The sequence below is a fragment of the Alexandromys fortis genome, unplaced genomic scaffold (genome assembly GCF_014885135.2).
Source record: "Alexandromys fortis isolate MF-2015 unplaced genomic scaffold, M_Fortis_MF-2015_v1.1 scaffold_263, whole genome shotgun sequence".
Lineage (NCBI taxonomy): Eukaryota > Metazoa > Chordata > Mammalia > Rodentia > Cricetidae > Alexandromys > Alexandromys fortis.
In genome coordinates, this window is record NW_026068165.1 from 623,254 (window position 1) to 643,681 (window position 20,428).

The 20,428-nt window shown below is 44.2% G+C and overlaps 3 protein-coding genes across 11 annotated transcripts in view; 1 reads left to right on the forward strand and 2 right to left on the reverse strand.

Moving 5' to 3' along the window:
* Sarnp (SAP domain containing ribonucleoprotein) overlaps nucleotides 1-5,304 on the reverse strand; it is a 55,326-nt gene extending 50,022 nt beyond the window's left edge. For all 3 annotated transcript variants that reach the window (XR_007589506.1, XM_050128192.1, XM_050128191.1), the window contains exon 1: nucleotides 5,124-5,304. Coding sequence is in view for 2 of the 3 variants with exons in the window: in XM_050128192.1 (XP_049984149.1) it covers nucleotides 5,124-5,159 (36 nt within the window). In the remaining variant the exon portion in view is untranslated. The remainder of the gene's footprint in view (nucleotides 1-5,123) is intronic.
* Nucleotides 5,305-5,463: 159 nt separating this feature from the next.
* Nucleotides 5,464-9,026, forward strand: Ormdl2 (ORMDL sphingolipid biosynthesis regulator 2). 5 transcript variants are annotated; one of them, XM_050128193.1, is made up of 4 exons: nucleotides 5,464-5,548; nucleotides 6,584-6,837; nucleotides 7,000-7,151; nucleotides 8,322-9,026. In XM_050128193.1, exons 2-4 carry the CDS (start codon nucleotides 6,664-6,666, stop codon nucleotides 8,455-8,457), a joined length of 462 nt encoding a protein of 153 aa, XP_049984150.1. In that variant the 5' UTR covers nucleotides 5,464-5,548; nucleotides 6,584-6,663; the 3' UTR covers nucleotides 8,458-9,026. The 5 variants fall into 5 exon arrangements, with proteins under 5 accessions (XP_049984150.1, XP_049984152.1, XP_049984154.1 ...); XM_050128195.1 differs by having other exon boundaries at nucleotides 5,465-5,548; nucleotides 6,538-6,837; XM_050128197.1 differs by having other exon boundaries at nucleotides 5,473-5,548; nucleotides 6,663-6,837.
* A 134-nt stretch (nucleotides 9,027-9,160) lies between these two features.
* On the reverse strand, nucleotides 9,161-20,380 carry Dnajc14 (DnaJ heat shock protein family (Hsp40) member C14). 3 transcript variants are annotated; one of them, XM_050128180.1, is made up of 7 exons: nucleotides 20,248-20,380; nucleotides 18,322-19,784; nucleotides 14,542-14,648; nucleotides 13,684-13,803; nucleotides 10,462-10,622; nucleotides 10,267-10,369; nucleotides 9,161-10,120 (listed from the first exon to the last, which is right to left on the reverse strand). In XM_050128180.1, the coding sequence occupies exons 2-7, from the start codon at nucleotides 19,726-19,728 to the stop codon at nucleotides 9,910-9,912; spliced, it is 2,109 nt and encodes a 702-aa protein (XP_049984137.1). In that variant the 5' UTR covers nucleotides 19,729-19,784; nucleotides 20,248-20,380; the 3' UTR covers nucleotides 9,161-9,909. The 3 variants fall into 3 exon arrangements, with proteins under 3 accessions (XP_049984137.1, XP_049984138.1, XP_049984139.1); XM_050128181.1 differs by having other exon boundaries at nucleotides 20,218-20,316; XM_050128182.1 differs by lacking the exon at nucleotides 20,248-20,380 and adding an exon at nucleotides 19,935-20,022.
* Nucleotides 20,381-20,428: the final 48 nt, after the last annotated feature.

Here is a 20,428-nt window from a genome sequence, read left to right on the forward strand (position 1 = left end):
AAAAAACAAAAAAAAAAAAAAAAAAAAAAAACCTAGTTGAGAGCTGGAGAGATGGAGCTCAGTCTTGAGCTCCACACTAAAAACAAGCTAGGTTTAAATTCTACCTTTACCACCTACACCTATGTATTACTGGAAAATAATTTATAGTTTCTGTGCCTCAGTTTTCTTATCTTTAAAATAGGAATACCAGAACCAATTTTATAAAACAATTATGAAAAATGAAAATCTAAAGTAGTAAACCAAGTGTAGTAGCTCATGCTTATAATCCTAGCACTCATAGGTAGAGGCAGGCAGCCTAAACAACAGAGTCCCAATCCAGCCTAGGCTACATAGCAACTCTGGTATTTTGTTGTCTTTTCAAGGCAGGGTTTTTCTGTGTAGCCCTGCCTGTCCTGGAACTCACTCAGTTGACCAGGCTGACCTTGAACTCATAAAAATTCCACCTGCCTCAGACTATAAGGGAATAGCTATTACAACTCCTGCCTCCTGAAGGCTAGGATTAAAGGTATGAACCACCACTGCCTGGCTTGACCCTGGTTTTTTTTGTTTCTTTTGATTTTCTGTTCTTATTTTATTTAAAAAAAAAAAAAAAAAAGTCTTGTTTTTTAAAAATGGTCTCTTTTATTGAGACCGAGTCTCTCTATATAATGCCTTCGTTATCTTGGAACTCTCACTATATAGAGAAGGTTGGCCACAACGAATTCAGAGATTCACCTACCTCTGCTTCCCAAGTGCTGAGATTAAAAGTGTTTACACAAAGTAGCCTGATGATCTGGGACACGTGGAAGAGAAAATCCTGACAGTTTTCTTTTAACCTCCAAATGTATGACATTGGCACAACTCACCCTAACACACACACACACACATACATACGCACACACACACACACACAAATGTAATTTAAAATTTAAAAAAAAAAAGAATGTGAGGCCGGGCAGTGGTGGAGCACATCTTTAATCCCAGCACTCCAGAGGCAGAGGCAGAGGCAGGCGGATTTTTGTGAGTTTGAAGTCACACAATCAGATAAGGTAGCAAGTAATCCTAGCACTCCTACACTGAGACAGGAGGCAGACACAGAAGAATCCTCAGAAGCTGGAAGGCCAACCTGCCTGGCATAGGCAAAATGGAACAAGAGCTCTGTCTCAAACAAGGTGGTACGTGAAAATAACACCAGAGATTGTTCTCTGACTTTCACAAATGTGCATGTCCGCATTCATACAAAGGAACACATAAGATAAAAAAAAAAAAAACAATAACAAGAACCCCACCCTCTACAACAACACTCCAATTTACTTTTATAGTCAGCTTCACTAACCTTCCAAATCATTACCAACAACATTTACAAGTTTCAATAACACAAATACTATGACACTAGACACTATTATCGACCTCTGGTTCCCTCCACCGTAGAGTTCCTTTTAGCATGATTAATTATAAATTTGGTTGTTATAGTTCAAGACATTCCCAACCACAAGTCAGTCTTTCCAACTGAGTCAGAATGCCTATATTGTCATAAAATTTTCAGAAATCTGCACTTGATATAGACTCTATGTATCAATGCAGACATCTTTATCCTTCATGCTTTAAACCTTGTTCCTTTCTTCTGAACTAAAGTCACCAATTTCTCTTTATAAAAATAAAAAGAGCCTTTTTCTTCTTTTCTTTTTTCTTTTTGAGACAGGGTCTTTCCCTGTCACCCTGGGTGTTCTGGAACTTACTATGTAGACCAAGTTAGCCTGGAACTCACAGAGATCCACCTGCCTCTGCTTCCCAAGTGCTGGGGTCCACTAAGCCCAGCTTAAAAACAGTTGGGCTTATGGAGTTTTGAGGTTTTTTGGTTTGGGTTTTTTGTTTGTTTTTTGTTCTTGGAGGGTTTTTCGAGGTTTGGTTAGTTGGCTGTAGTTGGCTGGGTTTTTGTTTTTTTTTTTTTTTTTTTTTTTTTTTTTTTTTTTTTTTAGTTGGCTGGTTTTTCAAGACAGGGTTTAGCCCTGGTTGTCCTGGAACTCACTCTATAGACAGGGCTGGCCTTGAAATCAGAGATCTGCACATCTGCCTCCCCAAAACTGGAATTAAAGGTATGCACCACCACCACCAAGTGGAAACTGGGTTTTTTTTTTGTTGTTGTTTGTTTTGGGGTTTTTTTTGGGTATTAAAAACCCTCAATCAGCCGTGCAGTGGTGGCGCACGCCTTTAATCCCAGCACTCGGGAGGCAGAGGCAGGTGAATCTCTGTGAATTCGAGGCCAGCCTGGTCTACAAGAGCTAGTTCCAGGACAGGAACCAAAAGCTACAGAGAAACCCAGCCTCGAAAATCAAAAAAAAAAAAAAAAAAAAAAAACTAAATCAGCTGGGTAACACAGTACCTACCTACCTTTAAACCCAGCACTGGGTGGGATATGGAGGCAGGCAGATCTCAGTGAGTTCTAGGCCAGCCTAGTCTATGTATCAAATTTCAGGCCAGCAAAAGCAACACAGAGAAGCACTGTCTCAAAGATAAATTAAAGTAAAAAGTCTAAGTCAAATCAAAACGTCAGACTATTAAATCAAGATGAACATTAGAGCCTAACATTGTCTTCAAAGCCAGAATTTATATGGGTTCTTAACCAGAGGTCTATGGACTCCTCAGGGCTAAAAGGTAATTTTATGGAGCCCCTTAAATCGCATGCAAAGTATTGTACATGCCTTTTTCTGGGGAGAAGGTCCATACCTTTCATCAGAGTTTCAAAGATATCTGTGACCTCCAAAAGTTTAAGAAGTGCTCTAGAGAGAAAGCAAAGACAAGCAACCGTGATTAAAGAGTAAGCCCTGCTCTGGCCCTCAGGAGCGCCTCATGTGCTCCTATCTACATAGTACAGGTCGGAAGACACAGATGGGATTCACTCAATCAAATGCAAATATCAATATGATGGAAGGAGGAACTCCTTAAACAAGTGCAAATCCACAAAGGAAAGTCATAACTAGTTGTAACTAGTGACTTATTCCAGGATTTCAAAAGGGTACAAATAAGAAAATATCAAGATAGCTCACTAATTTTTAATCTCTTTCACCTAAAAATTAATTTTCTGTGTATACTTTGTAACATGTACAACAGTACAGAACTCATACAGATAACTAAAATGAGGTAGTTGCTACGTTTTTTCTTACTTGTTCAGATAATCATTAGGAAACCAATGAAAATTCATTCCAGCAACTAAAATAACATAAAAACCCACTAATGAAGTTGAGATCCAATAGTTAAGAAACATTTGCTGTCAAAAAAGGTGATGTCCCCTGAAAAAACTAAATTATAAGGACTTTTTCTACACACACTTCACTTACATATTTTAAAGCATGACAAAAAAACTCAAAAATTATGAAGGCTTTTTCAAGATTAGAAATGTTGGGGGGGGTACAGAAGCAGGTGTCTGAGGACACCTGAAGAGAGCATCAGATTCCTTCGAGCTGGTGTTCAGGTGACTGGAACCAAACTCAGGTCCTCCAGGACAGCAAGAGCTCTTAACCACTAAACCATTTCTTCAGACACAATTATCAAGCTCTAAGAAAAAAGAGAAAGTTTTCAGGACTGGAGAAATGGCTCAACAGTTAGGAGCACTGGCTGCTCTTTGAGAGGAGTCAGGTTCAGTTCCCAGCACACGTGGAGACTAACAACTGGCTATGATTCTTCAGGCACACAGACATACATACAAACAAAACACCCGTACTCATAAACTAATATTTTTGAAAAATCATCTCAATGCAACAAATAAAACAACAACGAGAAAATAGAAAAACAGGCATGATGGCACATGTCTTTAATCCCAATACTTGGGAGACAGAGGTAGGAGGAACTCTGTGAGTTCCAGGCCAGCTAGAGCCACATAGTGAGATCCTGTCTCAATAAACAAATATAAATTTTTAGTTTTTACTAAGTTTGATTTGTACCAGGTTCCCAGGATAAGGTGACCAAAACATTTAACAGCAAAGATATATGTGAAAACAAACAATAATCAACATAGTTTCTTAATTCTTCCCAAAAAGATTAATCATAGAAGTGTAAGTCTACATATAACAAAAGTAATATGATTACCAAAATTTACAACTCAAAATAGGTCCTGTGGTTCAGAATGTCAGCAAGAAGTGACACCAAGGAGTGACAGAGAGATAGCCCAGCGGTTAAGAGCATTTATTGCTCTTGTAGAGGACCAAATTCTGTTCCCAGCACCCACATCAGCCTGCTTACAGCTGCCTGGAACTCCAGCTCCGGGGATCCAACATCCTCTCTAACCTCCTCGGGCATGCACCACACATTCCCACAGATGCATACATGTACACAACAAAAATAGATCTTAAACAAACGAACAAACAAAAATAACACCAAGAGACCCGGGGGGGGGGGTCCTTCCCAATGACAGACAGCAAAAGTAAAATCCTAACGTTTTCAAACATACTTCATATATTTCCAAAATCCTACAGCTATCCGTTCTCTGTAGGGGGAGGGAAACAGTCTCAAGAGAGGGCAGTTTTCCAGAGAAAACTTAAAAAAAAAAAAAAAAAAAAACTTTTAGGGCTAATGTGTTCGTCATTTTACAAACTCTTGAGCGGCCGGCCTCTGCCCCACGCTTCCACCGGTAAACCCATTTTAAGGCCTCTCCTTGCTTCCAAAATTCGAGTACGGGGGCGTAACCCCACCTAGTTAAAAGAGAATGGAGACATCTTCTGGGTTATGTTTGCGACATGTCCAGGCACACATGCAAAAACGCCGATATATGCTAACTGAGCAATCTCAGCCGTGGGACGAGAGGGGAACACATCAATCTGAGAAGAAAACGTAATTTGGGGTCCGCATGGGCCCCGGGGGAAGGACACTGACGTAATGCAAATCTAATGAGAAAGGAGAAAGGTGAGAAAGGATGAGAGATAATACAGCAATGAGGAGAGGGCCGAAACAACAGGTAAAGACAGCAATAAAATCCTGAGGAGAAACGGGGTTTAGGGCAGGCCTAAGAAAGGAGGCACAAAACTACAACGGAAGCCAGGAAAGAAGTATAAGCGCCTAAAAGAAAAACACGCAGAAGGCGGCGCAGGACCCCGTGCGGGATTCGGGCTCCAGAAAACCCCACCTCAGCCTTCCCCGCGTAACGGTACCTTCAGCTTGTGTAGCTCCACCGTCTCCGTCGCCATCTTGCTGCGCCTTAACTCCACCAGACCCAGCGCTGCCCCCGCCTCCAGGAGTCTAGGCTCTGTCAACCAATCGCCGTCGCTCTTACTCCGACCTCACACCAACGGTTCTTTCCATTGGTCTACGGCGCGTCGCTCTCACGCCTCTTGGCCACTTTCCAGGACTCACTGAAAAGCTGGATCCAGGGAAGGGCGGGGTTTGCATAGCCTAACGATGGAAAAATTGACCAATTGCACGTCCCCACTGCACAACCAACCAATGATTGGGGACAGCGCGGATTCTGTTCCACCAATAGGAAAAGCGCAGACGGGGCGAAAGGCGGCCACTTCCTGGAGACCACAAGTGTGAGCCCTCGCTGTGCCCCAGCCGGACCGGCTTCTGAAGCTCGCAGGTAGGGGCTGTGCGGAACTTGGAAAAGGTTACCGAACGAAGCTGGTGAGAGTACTGGGAAGGGCGGCGGCGAATACGAGTTCCCGTGAAGAAAGCCTTAAACGACTTGCGAAAGTGGGACTCTGGGAGGAGCCTGGGCGGACTCGGAACCTGATTTGGGGAATTTGGGGACAGGCAAGAGCAGGTAAAAAATAGGCATTAGAGTTAGCATAAGTTTAAATGCCAAAAGCTCCTCTAGAAGGGTGACGGCTCCATTGCTTGACGGACTGAGCTCAGGTCCCTTCCTAGATTAACTGAACAACTGGGTAAGTTCTTACAGCGCCCCACGCTTCACAGAAGGGCTGAAGCTACTGGCTGGTAACCTGCCATGAGGGTGAGAGATAGAATAGACAAGACAAGCCCTAGAAAAAGATGAGGACCAGAGGCGGCTTTACTCTCGGTACCTTATTGGTCCTTTCATAACTGCATAGCGTTCTTATAGAACTCTGGGTGTGGGTGACCTCTTATGATTTAATAACTTCAAGAAAGTAAATTAAAAATACTCCCGACTGCCCTGATGCTTCGAGTGAGTGTCACAGCCTAAGCTTACTGCTTCATGTTATAATAGAAGTGCAGAGATGGGAGTGAACGAAACAAACCACTGTGTGGGTGTGCACACTAACGATGGCAGGTATGGAAGCCAGGACAGCTTGTGGGAGTCTGCTTCCACTGTGTGCATCCTGGGGTCCAACTCAGGTCTTTAAACTTGGTGGCAAATGCCTTTTCCAGATTAGCCATTTTAAAGACCCTCTTGCTCTTCTGTTTTGGAGAAATGATCTCATTCTAGCCCAGGATAGCCTCAAACTCAGGACAGTCCTCATGGCCCAACCTCCCAAGTAGAGGGATGACAAGCTTGAGCCACCACACCCAGCTGCTTCCGTCTTCTTAAAGTTTTAACAAAGTCTTCAGTTTTTCCTTTGTTTTTTGTTTTGTTTTGTTTTTGCATGATAGGGAAATTCTTTCATTCCCAAGAGTTCAGGGGATTTTGGCTTTTCAGGAGACAACTGGGGAACAAGCTCAACCAGGGGTTAAGAGGAAATTGAGTTGGACTCCTGCCTGATCCCTCATTGTGGTAGGATGAATGTGGGGGTGGCACACAGCGAAGTGAACCCCAACACTCGAGTGATGAATAGTCGGGGCATCTGGCTGGCCTACATCATCTTGGTAGGACTGCTGCATGTGGTTCTACTCAGCATCCCTTTCTTCAGCATTCCTGTTGTCTGGACCCTGACCAACGTCATCCATAACTTGGTGAGCACTAAACCACACCCTTGTACCCAACCCAGGTCTATCCCAAAACAAAACAAAGTCACCAACTGTTTGGGAATGTATGTCTTCCTTTTGGGATCTTGGCATTGCTGCTGCCCAAGGACTACTTTCCAGCCCTCACACTGCCCCTTTCCCTCCTCCCAGGCAATGTATATCTTCCTGCACACAGTGAAAGGGACGCCCTTTGAGACCCCTGACCAAGGAAAGGCTCGGTTGTTGACACATTGGGAACAGATGGACTATGGACTACAGTTTACCTCCTCCCGAAAGTTCCTCAGCATCTCTCCTATTGTACTGTGAGTCTGGGGTAGAGGAGATGCTGGCTCACCAGTGGCTCTACGAACCAAGGAAAATGTACTAGGGGTGGGGAAATGGCTTAGTCAGGTTCTTCCCACACAAGCATAAGGACTTGAGTTCAATCCCCAGCATATATGTAAAAGCCAAATATGGCCACACACAACCATGGGTGCCTATAATTCCGGAACTGAAGAGTTGGAGGCAGGAAGATCCCCAGGGCTTGCTGACCAGCTAGTCTACCCAAAGTACTGCACTTCAAAGAGACCCCAGCTTCAAAAAAAAAAGTGAAGAGCAATCAAAGAAGATTCATGTTGCCATCTCGTCTCCAAGCACACCCACACATGAACATGTACCTGCACTTACTCACACACACACATACACTACTGTGTGTGTATAGGACTAGTACACTAGTCCTAAGCCTACAGAGAGTGTTATAAAATACAACATAGTAGTTAAGCATTCCTTGCTGGTTCCATGGTAATAAGGAAAGGAAGGAGGGACTGAAAATAAATCAAACTCCTATATGAATCCAAGTGATTTTACAGTCCCAAAAGAAGCAAATAAGTAGCCGGGCAGTGGTGGCACACACCCGTAGTCCCAGCACTTGGGAGGCAGAGACAGGCATATCTCTGTGAGTTCAAGGCCAGCTGCCTAGTCTCCAAGAGCTAGTTCCAGGACAACCAGGGCTACTACACAGAGAAAGAAACCCTGTCTCAAAAAACAAAACAAACAAAAAGCAAATAAAGGCAGACTGATTAAAAAGTAAAACTGATTTGGGGAAAGGAAACAAAAGGCTCCAAAAGTAATACAGGGCAAAACAGCTTTGGCTGTCCTTTGCAATTTATCATTAACAACCAGCAAATGGGCTGGGGTCTTGCTCAGTGGTAGAGCACTTGCTGCACAAGCACAAGGCCCTGGGTTTGGTCCTCAGCTTGGGGGGGAGGGGTGACAACAATTAGCAAACAAACTGAGGTACAGTCTCTAGTTACAGATACCTTCTGATCATATCCTAAACCTCATTTAAATACTGTTAATTTAGCTGGAGTAGTTTCAGACTACAAAGACTATGCAGTAAAACTAGTGACTGAAAATAGAAAAGACGATCACTAGAAAGTCATGAATGTGGGTATGGAAAGCCAACGTTTGTCCCCCTGGTTTGTTCTCCCTAGCTACCTCCTGGCCAGCTTCTACACCAAGTACGACGCTGCTCATTTCCTCATCAACACTGCCTCACTGCTCAGCGTTCTGCTGCCTAAGCTGCCCCAATTCCATGGGGTTCGTCTCTTTGGAATCAACAAATACTGAAAGATGAGTTGACAGTTCTGCAGGCACCGAGGGAAAGCACTGGAACAAAGAGATATAATGGCTTTCCCTTCTCAGTGCTCTTCTGTATCTTGGAAGTCTGGGAGACAAGATAAACCTTTCTGAACTCCAAGAAGGAAGAAATTGGAAACTGGGGTTCCTGAGCCCAGCCTTAATAGGGTCAAGATTGTCTGAATCAGGAAAGGTGGATGAGGTGAAGGGCCACACCACTCTCCTCTGTACACTTGGGCAGCTTGTCTGATGATTCTGTTTCCATGTCTCCCAAACCTACCACCTTCAAGTTCTGTTTTGCTGTATATTTTCCTTAAAATAAAGTCTTTTCAGTTATGACTGAAATTTGGTAAGCCAGAAGAATAGAGAGATGTTCTTAATGCTGGAGAGGAAATATAGAATCCTGACTTACTATAAAAGATTTAAGCAAATTTTTATCACTACTCCTTTGATCCAATACAGGGTAGCCTTCACTCTCAGGTAACAACAAGGAAAGAATTCTCAAATAAGAAAAAAGTACTCCTGAGCTAGGTGTGGTAGCAAGCACCTATAATCCCAGCCCTCAGGAGGCAGAGACAGAAGAATCACTGCAAGCTGGAGGCCAGCCTGGTCTACACATAGTAAGACTCAGTCTCCAAAGAAAACAGAAAAGAACTCACAACTACATAAGCAAAGAAAAGAAGGAAGATATAAGTTGCCAGTAATATTATTTATAGAAAGATAATCCCCTGGCTTTAAATAGATATGTACATACAAATATGAACAAACTTAAAAAAATACAAACCCTTGGCTCACAAGGGGCCCTCTGGGAACCCCTCCATTCTTCCCCCTCACCCAAGGGCACAGGGCATAAGTCTGCTTTTTAAAAATTAATTAATTTTGGCCATCCTTGCAAAAACAAGCCTGAAGTTAGGTGGTGTCCCATAAAGCGAAAGTCAGAGGAAAAATTCAGTTTCCACTCTGAATTCTGTATCTCCAAAATTAGGACTACATGCTTTTTCTCTTAGCTAGTACATCAGAGTAAAGGGGAAGGAACCCCTGAAATGGGTTAAGAAATAAGATACACTCATTTAAAAAGGGGTGTGTTTCATTTGCTCTGAGAGCAAATAATAAAGGCATACAGAGCCCAGAGAAGTCACCAATTCCCACACCTTAGGAACGCACTAACTGGACTAGGTCCAACACTGACTGGACTAGGTCCGACCCTAAGTTCTTTGCTCTGGCCACCTCCTATTTCTTTGGTATTGTCAGAAGACAAGATTCAGTTCCTCGGTGTTGGAGAAGAGGGAGACTAGGTCAATGACTTCCTCTAAGTACTGAGTGAAAAATTTAAATTTTTCCCTTTTTAAAGTATTTAAAAAATAAACAAATCAAATTCCATCCTGTGCTGTACACAGCCCTTTTGACTCCCTGACATGGATTTGAGGAAGGAAGAGAAGGGTGTCAACGTTGGAAGGGCCGCCTCACTTTCTTCCGCCGTTTAGGTTTGGCTTCTCCCTTGGGTACTGTACTGTTGGGCTTGGAGGTCGAAGTGGCCCCAGGGCCAGGCTGAGGCGCAGCAAAGAAGTTCCCATTGGACATCTGCCCTGGGGGTACTTGAAAGATCCGGCTCAAGAAATCCTGCAGGTCAGCAGGAGGGGCCTCTGGAGTGGCCCTGAGGGAGAAAAGATAAAATGAGGCAGGAGCCATAACAGTCAGCAACCAAAATTAACTATACTGGGTCAGTTCCCAAACCTAGAGACCTAGGCTGCTGAAACCATACAAATGATATAGTGGTTAAATGAGAGAAGCATCACCTACCTCTGCCGACCACTGGTGCCTGGTACCCGAGAACCAAATGAGATATGGTAAGGAACTCTGTGGGTATCTGGAGAGATCCCCACACGTTGGCATCCAGCCCACTCTGCAAATAGAGATAATTACCCAAAACATCCATTCATAGCAAATGAGATAAAGAAATATGATCTTGTATTTAGAGGTCAGAAGTGTGTGTACCTGTGATATCATAGACCTTTCCATCCATCAGTGCAAAGTAGGTGATCTTGAGGCCCAGCATGCTTGACTCTGCCCAAAAGTCTCCCTCCTCAGCAGGATGCAGCCTATTACACTCAGCACAGTATCTGGCATTCTTAGGTTCCCGATCCATTTCAAACCTCCTGCAACCCAACACATAATTCCTTAATGCTCTTCAAGTGGTCATTACTGTCAAATACAACTATACAATAAGTTATCTTTACTCAGCTATAATATCTGCCTCTCTATACTCTACCTTCAACTTTCTTTTAGTTTGAGGCAGGGTCATGGTATGTAGCCGAGGCTAGACTTAAACATATAATGCTTCTACCTTAGACTCCTTAGTGCTGGTACTACAGGAGTATATTCCATACTCTGTTTTCACATTTCTATATTTAAACTATGTTTTCTTTCTTTGATGTCTTATTAGCATATAACACTTACAGACACTGATGGCTTTAATTCTGTTTCACACGTGTACAGTGTACTTTGGTCCTTTGCCTCCTATCACACTCTCTCTTACTCCCACTGATATCCTCCTATTCCCAACTAACAATCTGCTCTCATGTCCTGGCCTTTGTTCATTTGGGGGTGGTGTAGTGACTTAATCAGTTTCATTAGGGTTGCTTACAGGGCATGGGCACCTTACCAGTGCTATACAACTTAAATTTTCTCTCAGGGGTTGGAGAAACGGCTCAATGATTAAGAGCACTGGCTGCTCTTCCAGAGGTCCTGAGTTCCATGCCCAGCACCCCACATGGTAGCTCACAACCATATGTAATAGGATCTGATAGCCTCTTCTGGTGTGCACAAAGACAAGTCACTCATATACATAAAATCAGTATTTAGAAAAAAAAATTCTTCCAATAACTTTTAACTGCCTATAAATCCTCAAAAAGGTAAGGCCTTATGAACCCTTTACTGATTATATGATATATATATACCCCAAAAAGCCATACTTATGCTAAAAACTTTTACAAAGGTGATTGATTAGAACTAATGCTGACTGTAGGACTTGAATATTGCATGTCTATAGCAGATTACCTTGGACTATCTTTAGCCCCTTTAATCACCATTCACTGTCCACTGTGTTTTACCTTACCACCTTGTGACCATTAGGTAAATCCTTTGGGTACACTAACAGACCACTAGCTTCCAACTCAGCAGGCTACATGTGAGGCCTACCTGATATTCCCATCAGTGGAGTTAAAAAGTATCTTGAGGTTGGAGAGATGGCTCAGGGGTTAAGAGTGCTGTTGCTCTTGCCAAGGACCCAGGTTTAATTTCCAGCACCTACATGGTGGCCCACAACCATCAGTAACGTTGCAGGAGACCCAACTCCCATTTCTGATTTCTGCAGGTACCAGATACACATGGTGCATATATATATACATGCAATCAAAACACTTGTACACACATAAATAAATCTAAAAGAAAAAAATTTTAAGTGCTTAATTTATAAATTTTGCTCTTTATCTATAAAAATATAATTAGTAAGATGGCTCGGTGGGTAAAGGCATGTGCCACTAAGCCTGATGACCTCCGTTCATCCCCAGGGTTCACATGGTAGAAGGAGAGAATTACATCAAGTTGTCTCAGACTTCCACTTCCACACCTCTGTGTATACAGACATGCTTGTAAGCAAGCAAATATACATATATAAATGTAAAAGATTAAGAAAAAAAAAACCTCAGGAGCTGGAGAGATGGCTCTTACAGAGGACCTGGGTTTAATTCCCAGCACCCAAGTGGTGGTTAATAACCATCCATAACTCCAGGTCTAGAGATTTTGATACCTTTCTATTTTTTAAATGGATGGAATCAGTATCATATTTTATTTGATTTTTAAATTTTATTTCTTTTATGTGCATAAGTGTTTGTATGTCTGTGTATCATGTGCATGTCTGGTGCCCTTGGAGGTCAGTAAAGGGCACTGGGTATCAGATCCTATGGGACTGGAATTATGGATGGTTGTGAGCCACCTACCATGTGGCTACTGGGAATTACCTGGGTCCTCTGAAAGAATAGTTAGTGCTGGGGGCTAGAGAGATGGCTCGGTGGTTAAGAGCACTGGCTGCTCTTCCAGAGGTCCTGAGTTCAATTCCCAGCAACCACATGGTGGCTCACAATCATATGTAATGAGATTTGGTGCCCTCTTCTGGCGTGCGGGCATACATGGAGGCAGAATGTTGTATATATAATAAATATATAAATAAATCTTAAGAAAAAAAAAAAAAAGAATAGTTAGTGCACTTAACTGCATCTCACCAGCCCTCAATGCCCTCTTCTGACCTCCTCCAGCACCAGGCACACAGGTAGTATGCATACATACTGGCAAACTCACATAAAATACAAAAAATTATAAAAAATAAGTAAATAAAAACTTCCTGAAACTGTGAGCATGTTTGAATGAGGTTAGGCATATAACCAGAATCTATGTTCCCAGGCCAAGGCATTCCTATGTGGCTACCGAATTAACTTTTATTCCCTTTTGTTGAAATGGGAGCTCACATAGCCCAGCCTGGCCTTGTGATATATCACTGGGAATGATCTTGAACCTCAACTCTTCCCACCTGTACCTCCTGAATGCTGGCATCCTAGGCATATGACATCACACCTGCTTTATGAGAGCTGTATTTTGGCATCAGCAGTTGAAATCCTCAATCTTTTTATTTTAAAGATTTGTTTTCAGCCTAGCGATGGTGATGCATGCTTTATCCTAGCACTAGGGAAGCAGAGGCAGGTGGATCTCTGTGAGTTTGAGGCCAGCCAGGTCTATAGAATGAGTTCCAGGACAGTCAGGACTACACAGAGAAACCCTGTCTCCAAAAATAAAAATTAAAAAAAATAAAAGAAAGATTTTTTTTGTATATGTTTGAAAGTATGTGTGTATACATGTAAGTACGTGTGCATGACTGCTGATGCCCCAGAGCCAGAGTGTGGCTAGAGCTGCAGTTACAGACAGCAGTGAAGCATCTACTGGAGGTGCTGGTAGCAGAAACCAGATCCGCTGGAAAAAAGCAAATGCTCTTAGCCATGAGCCACCTCTCCAGCCCTGAATCCTCGGTCTTAGTAGTAGGGCAAACATGGCAGACTTGGGGTCCTTTCACTCATCATCTGTGCTCCAGTCGTCAACGACACTCAGGTCTTTGGCTACCCAGTCACTAAGCTGCAGCTGTCATACTCCTGTTGTCCTGTTTCATACCTATGCTTTCCTTGGCATCGGCTACACATCATAGTATTCATTGCCTCTTTGAGGTCATCTTGTAGCTTCGACAGAAACTCATTCACTGACCGGCTCAGCTCATTCTCCGCCATTCGTTTCCTAAAAGGAGAGAAAGGCTTTGTAAATCAGCGGATTAAGGTACAAAGAAAGACAGACTGGATGCCTCAGCAGTGGTTCTCAAGCTTCCTGATGTTACGATCCTTTAATACAATTCCGCATGTTGTGGAGACCCCCAGCCATAGTTATTTTTGATGTTACTTCATAACTGTGATTAATGTCTGATATGCAACCCACCTAAAAAGTGTCATTAGACCCCCAGATGGGTCACAGTGCACAGACTGAGAGCCACTGCTGATGTGGGATTCCTCTTTGTACACTATGAATTTGTTTTATTGCTATTGGTTAATAAAGAAGCTGCTCTGGCCTGTAGCAGAGCAGAATATAGCCAGGTTGGAAGAGATATAGAGAAAGAGTAGGAGGAGTCAGAGAGATGCCATGTAACTGTCAAAGGAGGAGGGTGCCAGAACCTTAACCAGTAGGCCACAGCTTCGTGGTGATACACAGATTAATAGAAATGGGTTAATTGAAGATGTGAGAGCAAGTTAGGAATACACCTAAGCTATTGGCCGAACAGTGTTGTAACTAATATAGTTTCTGTGTGATTATTATTCAGTCCGAACAGCGAAGAAATGAGTGTGCACTGCTCTAGAGGCTGCTGGCTAAGCTAAAAATGACAATTTAAGTTCTTTCTGCCTCAGAGCCTCCACCCACAAGTTCAGAGCCTTCCACTGAGAATTTCCCATCCACTTCCCCTGAATTTTCCCATTTTAAACTCACAGTTCATATTCCTTCCGCCTCTCTGGGTTGCTGACAATGTCCCAAGCTGCCCGCAAAACTTTGAAGGCCTCTTCAGCCCTGGGATGATGATTTTTATCAGGATGAACCTACCCAAAACACAGAGAATTGATTCATCATAAATCAATCCCAACCCTCCCCCATTTCAGGTCCTGAGTGTTTGTGTGTGTGTGTGTGTGTGTGTATGTTTGCGTGTTTAAGAGCATATCTATATATAAATTTTTCATACAATACTATAGCTTATGGAGAGATCTGAGTTTACATCTAGGCTTTCAAGCTCTATGGCCTTGAATATTTTTATCTGTTATAGATTTTTTTTTTTTTTTTTAGTTTTTTGAGACAGGGTTTCTCTGTGGCTTTAGAGCCTGTCCTGGAACTAGCTCTGTAGACCAGGCTGGTCTCGAACTCACAGAGATCCGCCTGCCTCTGCCTCCCGAGTGCTGGGATTAAAGGCGTGCGCCACCATCGCCAGGCTCTGTTATAGATTTTTAAGAGGATTAGGTAAGAATCTATATGAAGACACATGGGAGATGGTTCAGTGGGCATTAGGACCTGAGTTCAAATCCCCAGAACCCACATAAAAGTGGACCATACAGAGATCAAGTGTCTATAATCCTATCATTCCTACAAAGAGATGAAAAGCAGAGACAAGAGAATCCTCAGAAGCCAGCTAGTCTAGGATAAGCAGTAGAAAAACAATAAAGAGACCCTGTCTAGACAAGGTAGAAGGCAAGGCCCAATACCTGAAGTTGTGCCCTGGCCCCCACTCCACATATGTGACCTCATTCGCAAACAACAAACACAATTCCCATATCTGGCACAGAATCTAGCTCTAGGGTGATTTGTCATCCCAGTTTGTCTGGAAGTATCCCAGCTCAGCTCTGAAAGTCCCAGACAAACAGGGACAGGTGAGTCACCCTACCTGACATTTAAAGCCCTTGCATTTTAGTTTGATTAGCACTCTTAATATAAAAGTTTCCAATATGTTACAACTTCAAACTCATCTTTTTCAATTTCATGTTTTCTTATCTGGCAGAGTGTGGTGGCACACATCTTTGATCCCAGCTCTCTCAAGGCAGAGGCAGGCAGATCTCTGTGAGTTCAAGACTAGCCTGATCTACAGAGCAAGTTCTAGGACAGCCAGGGCTGTTACAGAAAAACCCTGTCTGGAAACCACACACACACAAACTTACCCAAAGTTGAAAGTGACAGCACAGTGCTAAACTCCAAGCAGCTGGAGCCTGAGTTTAAACCCAGTCTCCCCTCTCAGTAAGCTCTTAGCTACTGCTCAAGCACACCTACCCATCTGCTGCCCTTCTCCCTGCCATGACGGTCATGAACTCACTCTCTGAAACTGTAAGCAAGCTCCTGTCAAATGCTTTCTTTTATAAGTTGCTTTGATCATGGTGTCTCATCACAGCAATAGAAAATTAACTAGGAGACCCTAATATCCAAAACTTTCTACTGCTCTGCCTTTCTGCCCCAGAAATTAAGATCTCAGAAGTTTTTTACATTTCAGCCTTTCTCCACAAGAAGCCTTTATCTTCCTACAGCCATCTGCATTACCCAAAAGTACAGAGATGAGTCTCATCACTGCTTAAAAAAAAAAAAAAAGAATGCTTTTAAACTTCATAGTCTCAAGCTGATAAAACAGCCTTTTAAAGGTATTCATATGGGGGTCTAGGCTATATACGACAAGCCAACAGAAATTCTAGCCCAGAACAAGAGAGATTTTTTTTTTTTGGGTAGAACTGCGTATATATAGGATGACCATTCAGTCAAGTCAAGTCAGCCTCAGGTGCAGTTTTACACACATTACTTATATTCATAATATAGTTTTAGTTGTACAGAAATAGCAATCGCAGGGGCTGGAGAGATGGCTCAGAGGTTAAGAGCACTGGCTGCTCTTCCAGAGGTCCTGAGTTCAATTCCCAGCAACCACATGGTGGCTCACAACCATCTGTACTGAGATCTGGCACCCTCCTCTGGCGTGCGGGCATACACAGAGGCAGAATGTTGTATACATAATAAATAAATAAATAAATAAATAAATAAATAATGTTTAAAAAGGAAATAGCAATCATAGGGCGGGGCTTCAGATCAGGTGCAGAGTGCATGCTAGAATGAGCAAGATTCTGGGTTTGACCCCCAGCACTGCAAAAAAAAAAAAAAAAAAAACCTCATTCTCTCAAGTATACAGTACATCAAAACTCCCACCTACCTAGTTAACAAAAGCAACATATCTTCATGCACATATGTGACATACACGTCTCTCTTATGATTTATGCTCCTTTTTTTCTTCCCTTTCATATTCTGGGTTGTAGTGATATTTCATTTGTATTTTAATAAATAAAGCTTGCCTGGAGTTCAGAGACTAAAACGACCGCTCTGATCAGCCTTACACACCAGGCAGTGGTGACACACACCTTTAATCCCAGTAGCCACCTTAGTATGCCATAGCAATCAGTGGTAGTGGTGCACACCTTTAATCCCAGAACTAGAGAGGAGTATATAATGGGAAATAATAGCTTTCAGACACAGTCTCATTCTGAGATTCCTGGAGGCCGGATCGATCGCGATCGCCATTTCGGACTGAGGTAGAGCTAAGAGTCAGTGGCTGGCTGTTTTGTTTTTCTGACCTTCAGGCTGAACCCCAATTTCTGTCTCTGGATTTTTACTAATCGTGCTACACCGGGTCTTAAAATTCCATGGACATCAGAGGGACAGCACTTGCCCAGCATGCACAGGTCCTGGACTCCACCCTCGATCTCACAAGCGAAAAGAAGCGGTTTTCATTTTCCTGGTCCTGGAATAACCACTGGCTGCACAGCCTGAACACTCTCACTCGAGGTCCACACTTGCCTCTCTGGGAGAGGCTGCTTTCTCCATGTTTAAAATCTGCTGGGGCTGGAAAGTCGGCTCAGTGGATAAAATACTTGGTATTCTTGTAGAGGACCCAGGTTCAGTCCCAGTTCTGACATGGTAGCTCACAACCATCACCAACTCCAGCTCCAGGGGATCCACACCCTTCATCTCCTCGGGTACCAGTTTGCACGTGGTATATGTGCATACATGGAGGCAAACACTCATACACATAAAATACATCTAAAAAGATAAGTTCTTGCCAGGTGTTGGTAGCACAGGCCTTTAATCCTAAGGAGGCAGAAGCAGGTGGATCTCTGTGTGTTTGAAGTCAGCCTGAGTTTGAGATCTACAGAGCTAGTTCCAGGACAGCCAAGGCTACATAAGAAATCCTGTCTCAAAAAAAAAAAAAAAATCTTTAAATTCCTCTTTTTCCTCCTTTACCATTCATGGTGATGCACATTTATAATCCCAGTACTTCAACAAAACAAAAATTCCTTTGTTCAGTGAGAGCAACTGAGATACTGCCTGTCTGGGCCTCAAGGATTTCATTTAGCTATTATGAAGTGAGTGAGTTCAACCCTGTCTGTCATATGACCCCGCCCCCCCCCAAAAAAAAACCTCAAGACAAGAGACTTTAAATGGGGAGAAAGTAAGCTCCCTAGTCAGAGACGTCTATGACTCCTTCCTAAGAATGTCTCCCTTCGCTTAGCTAGGAGTAGAGGCAAGCGCCTGTAAACCACAGCACTCAGAATGGAGGCAGGAGAATCTTGAGTCTAGGTGAGCCTGTCTACATAGTGAAACTCGGCCTCACAACAAAACAAAGGAATGCAATCCTTCAGCTTCAGTAAAACTGGAACAGAAAATACATAAGAGGAACAAGAAGCAAAGGATACTCACCATCACTGCTAGCTGCCTATAGGCCTTCTTTAGTTCAATGTCTGACGCTGTAGCTTCAACCCCCAGCACATGAAAAGGGTTTAGTTCATCCTCAGGAACCCCAGCCATGGTCAAAAGTCTGGCTACTTCCTCTTCTGGCTGGCAGCAGCGCCCACTAGCGGCAGGCGCATTACCTTGCTTGTTAGTCCTCTGCCTGACCCAAGGCAACTCCAGCCAGTTCCACTGAACTAATCTTACCAGCCGCTGCCACGGTCTGCTATCTCGCAGCAGAGTTAAGCAACGACGCAAGGCTGGAGAATCCAGCCAAGAGAACAGTCGTGAGGTCTTATCCCTCCAGCCTAACCGGTCACCCAGTCCCACCAAAAATCGCCAGCCCAACTGTAGACAACCCAAAAAGAGGGCAAGAGCCAGGAGTAGGAAAGCACCCACGAGCCTAAGAAAACGGGTGACTAGCCCTGCTGCACAGTAAAAGCTCTGGCTTAGAAACTGGACCATCACCTGGGCCCAGTCCCCCAATCTCCCTGCCCAGGCTCCCACCCAAACTCGAAAAAGGTCCAGGTCACTGCCTTTCAGCTGTCTGCACGCATAAATGAGATGGCCACAAGTTTCCACGTACTCTCCCACCAACACCAGAAGTTCAATCAGCCACCAGAAGCCGGCTTGTCCAAGCTGACATAGTTCCTCCACTCCCCAGAGCCCCAGGCCTCTGCGCTTATCTGCCTGATTTCGTTTTCGGCCCAGCCGATGACGACCAGGGGACCTGGGATCTCTGCGTCCACTATCCCGAGTATCCTCCTTGGTCAAAAGACGGTGTCTCTGCTTCCGGGACGGGGGTTTCTTTCCACTGGACACACGTGGAAAGTCACTGGGAAATTTAAGAGGTTCCTCCTCGTCATCCTCTTCTAACTCTTCATCTTCCTCCAAGGCTGGAGAGGTGCAGTGGTGGCAGAAGCTGCTAGAAGAGCCATCGCCTTCCTCAGAGAAAGTCCCTTCAGGGACTCCAGGGCTTCCCTGGCAGTTACAAGCAGGTGGAATGGAAAGAAAGGAAGGGCTCCCATCTTCCTGGTACCCAGTCTCGTTCTCTCTTGAGAGCTCCTGGTCCACTCCTGACTCTTCCGAAGACGCCTCACTGTCATCGGGGTACCCTCCTTCCCCAGGTGGTCCTGGACCCCTCGGAGGACCATGGCTTGGATCCGACCAGTGGGCTGGGTTTGGGGGCTGTGTGTACTTAGGACCAGAGTGCTCTGTGAAGCAGCGTGTACCATTCGGCGCAGTCTCTGTTGAGTTCCTGAGTCTTGAGAACGAAAGTATTTCAGGATCCACAGAGGGTCCTGATGTCCTGAAGGAGGTACCACCGCTGTGATGGGCTCCACACAACCCTCCTTCTCCGGGGTGCTTCTGGGCCATGACCCCGTGGCTTCCTGAGGATTTTAGGTCACAGCCATCATGAAAAGTTCTATTGCCTGCAACAAAGTTATCAAGTTGGGAATGGTCAAGAAGAGAACCAAGAGACAAAGTTAAACAATGTACCCACTCCCCCTACCGCGTAAATTCAAATTCTTTGGGGGCATTACTAACCCTAACAATAAACCTGAATTAGGATGAACACAAACCTGCTTGCACCAAACCTCGACCTCAGGAACCCCCTTACCCCCGAAATTTTAATTTTTCTTCTTTCCCCTCAAGAAGCTAAACTCTTCAATCTGGGAACTGGGGGGGGGGGGGATTTACCGCAAAGGGTGTGGTCGGGGGGTAGGGATTACTCTTAGAAAAAAGACTGCCTTAAAGAGAGAGGCCGCAATCTGTCAGAAAAGGGTGGGGACAGTACAGATTAGGAGGAAAAGCTCAGGGCGGAGCTTAAGAGGTGCCCCAGCAAAAGACCACCTGAGAACCCACCGACAGGGTCCAGGGGCAAAGGCGACGTACCGAACCGCGGCGGTAACTCCTCCCCCTCGAGCAGCTGCGCCTGAGGCCAGGGGGAGCTACGAGAGCAGCTCCCCCGGCTCCGCCTCCCGCTCCGCTTCCGCCTTCCGTCCCCGCAGCGGCCGCCGACTTCCACTTCCGGGGTCACCGGGGGAAAAGACGGGAAAGAGAAGAGCGGTTGGCG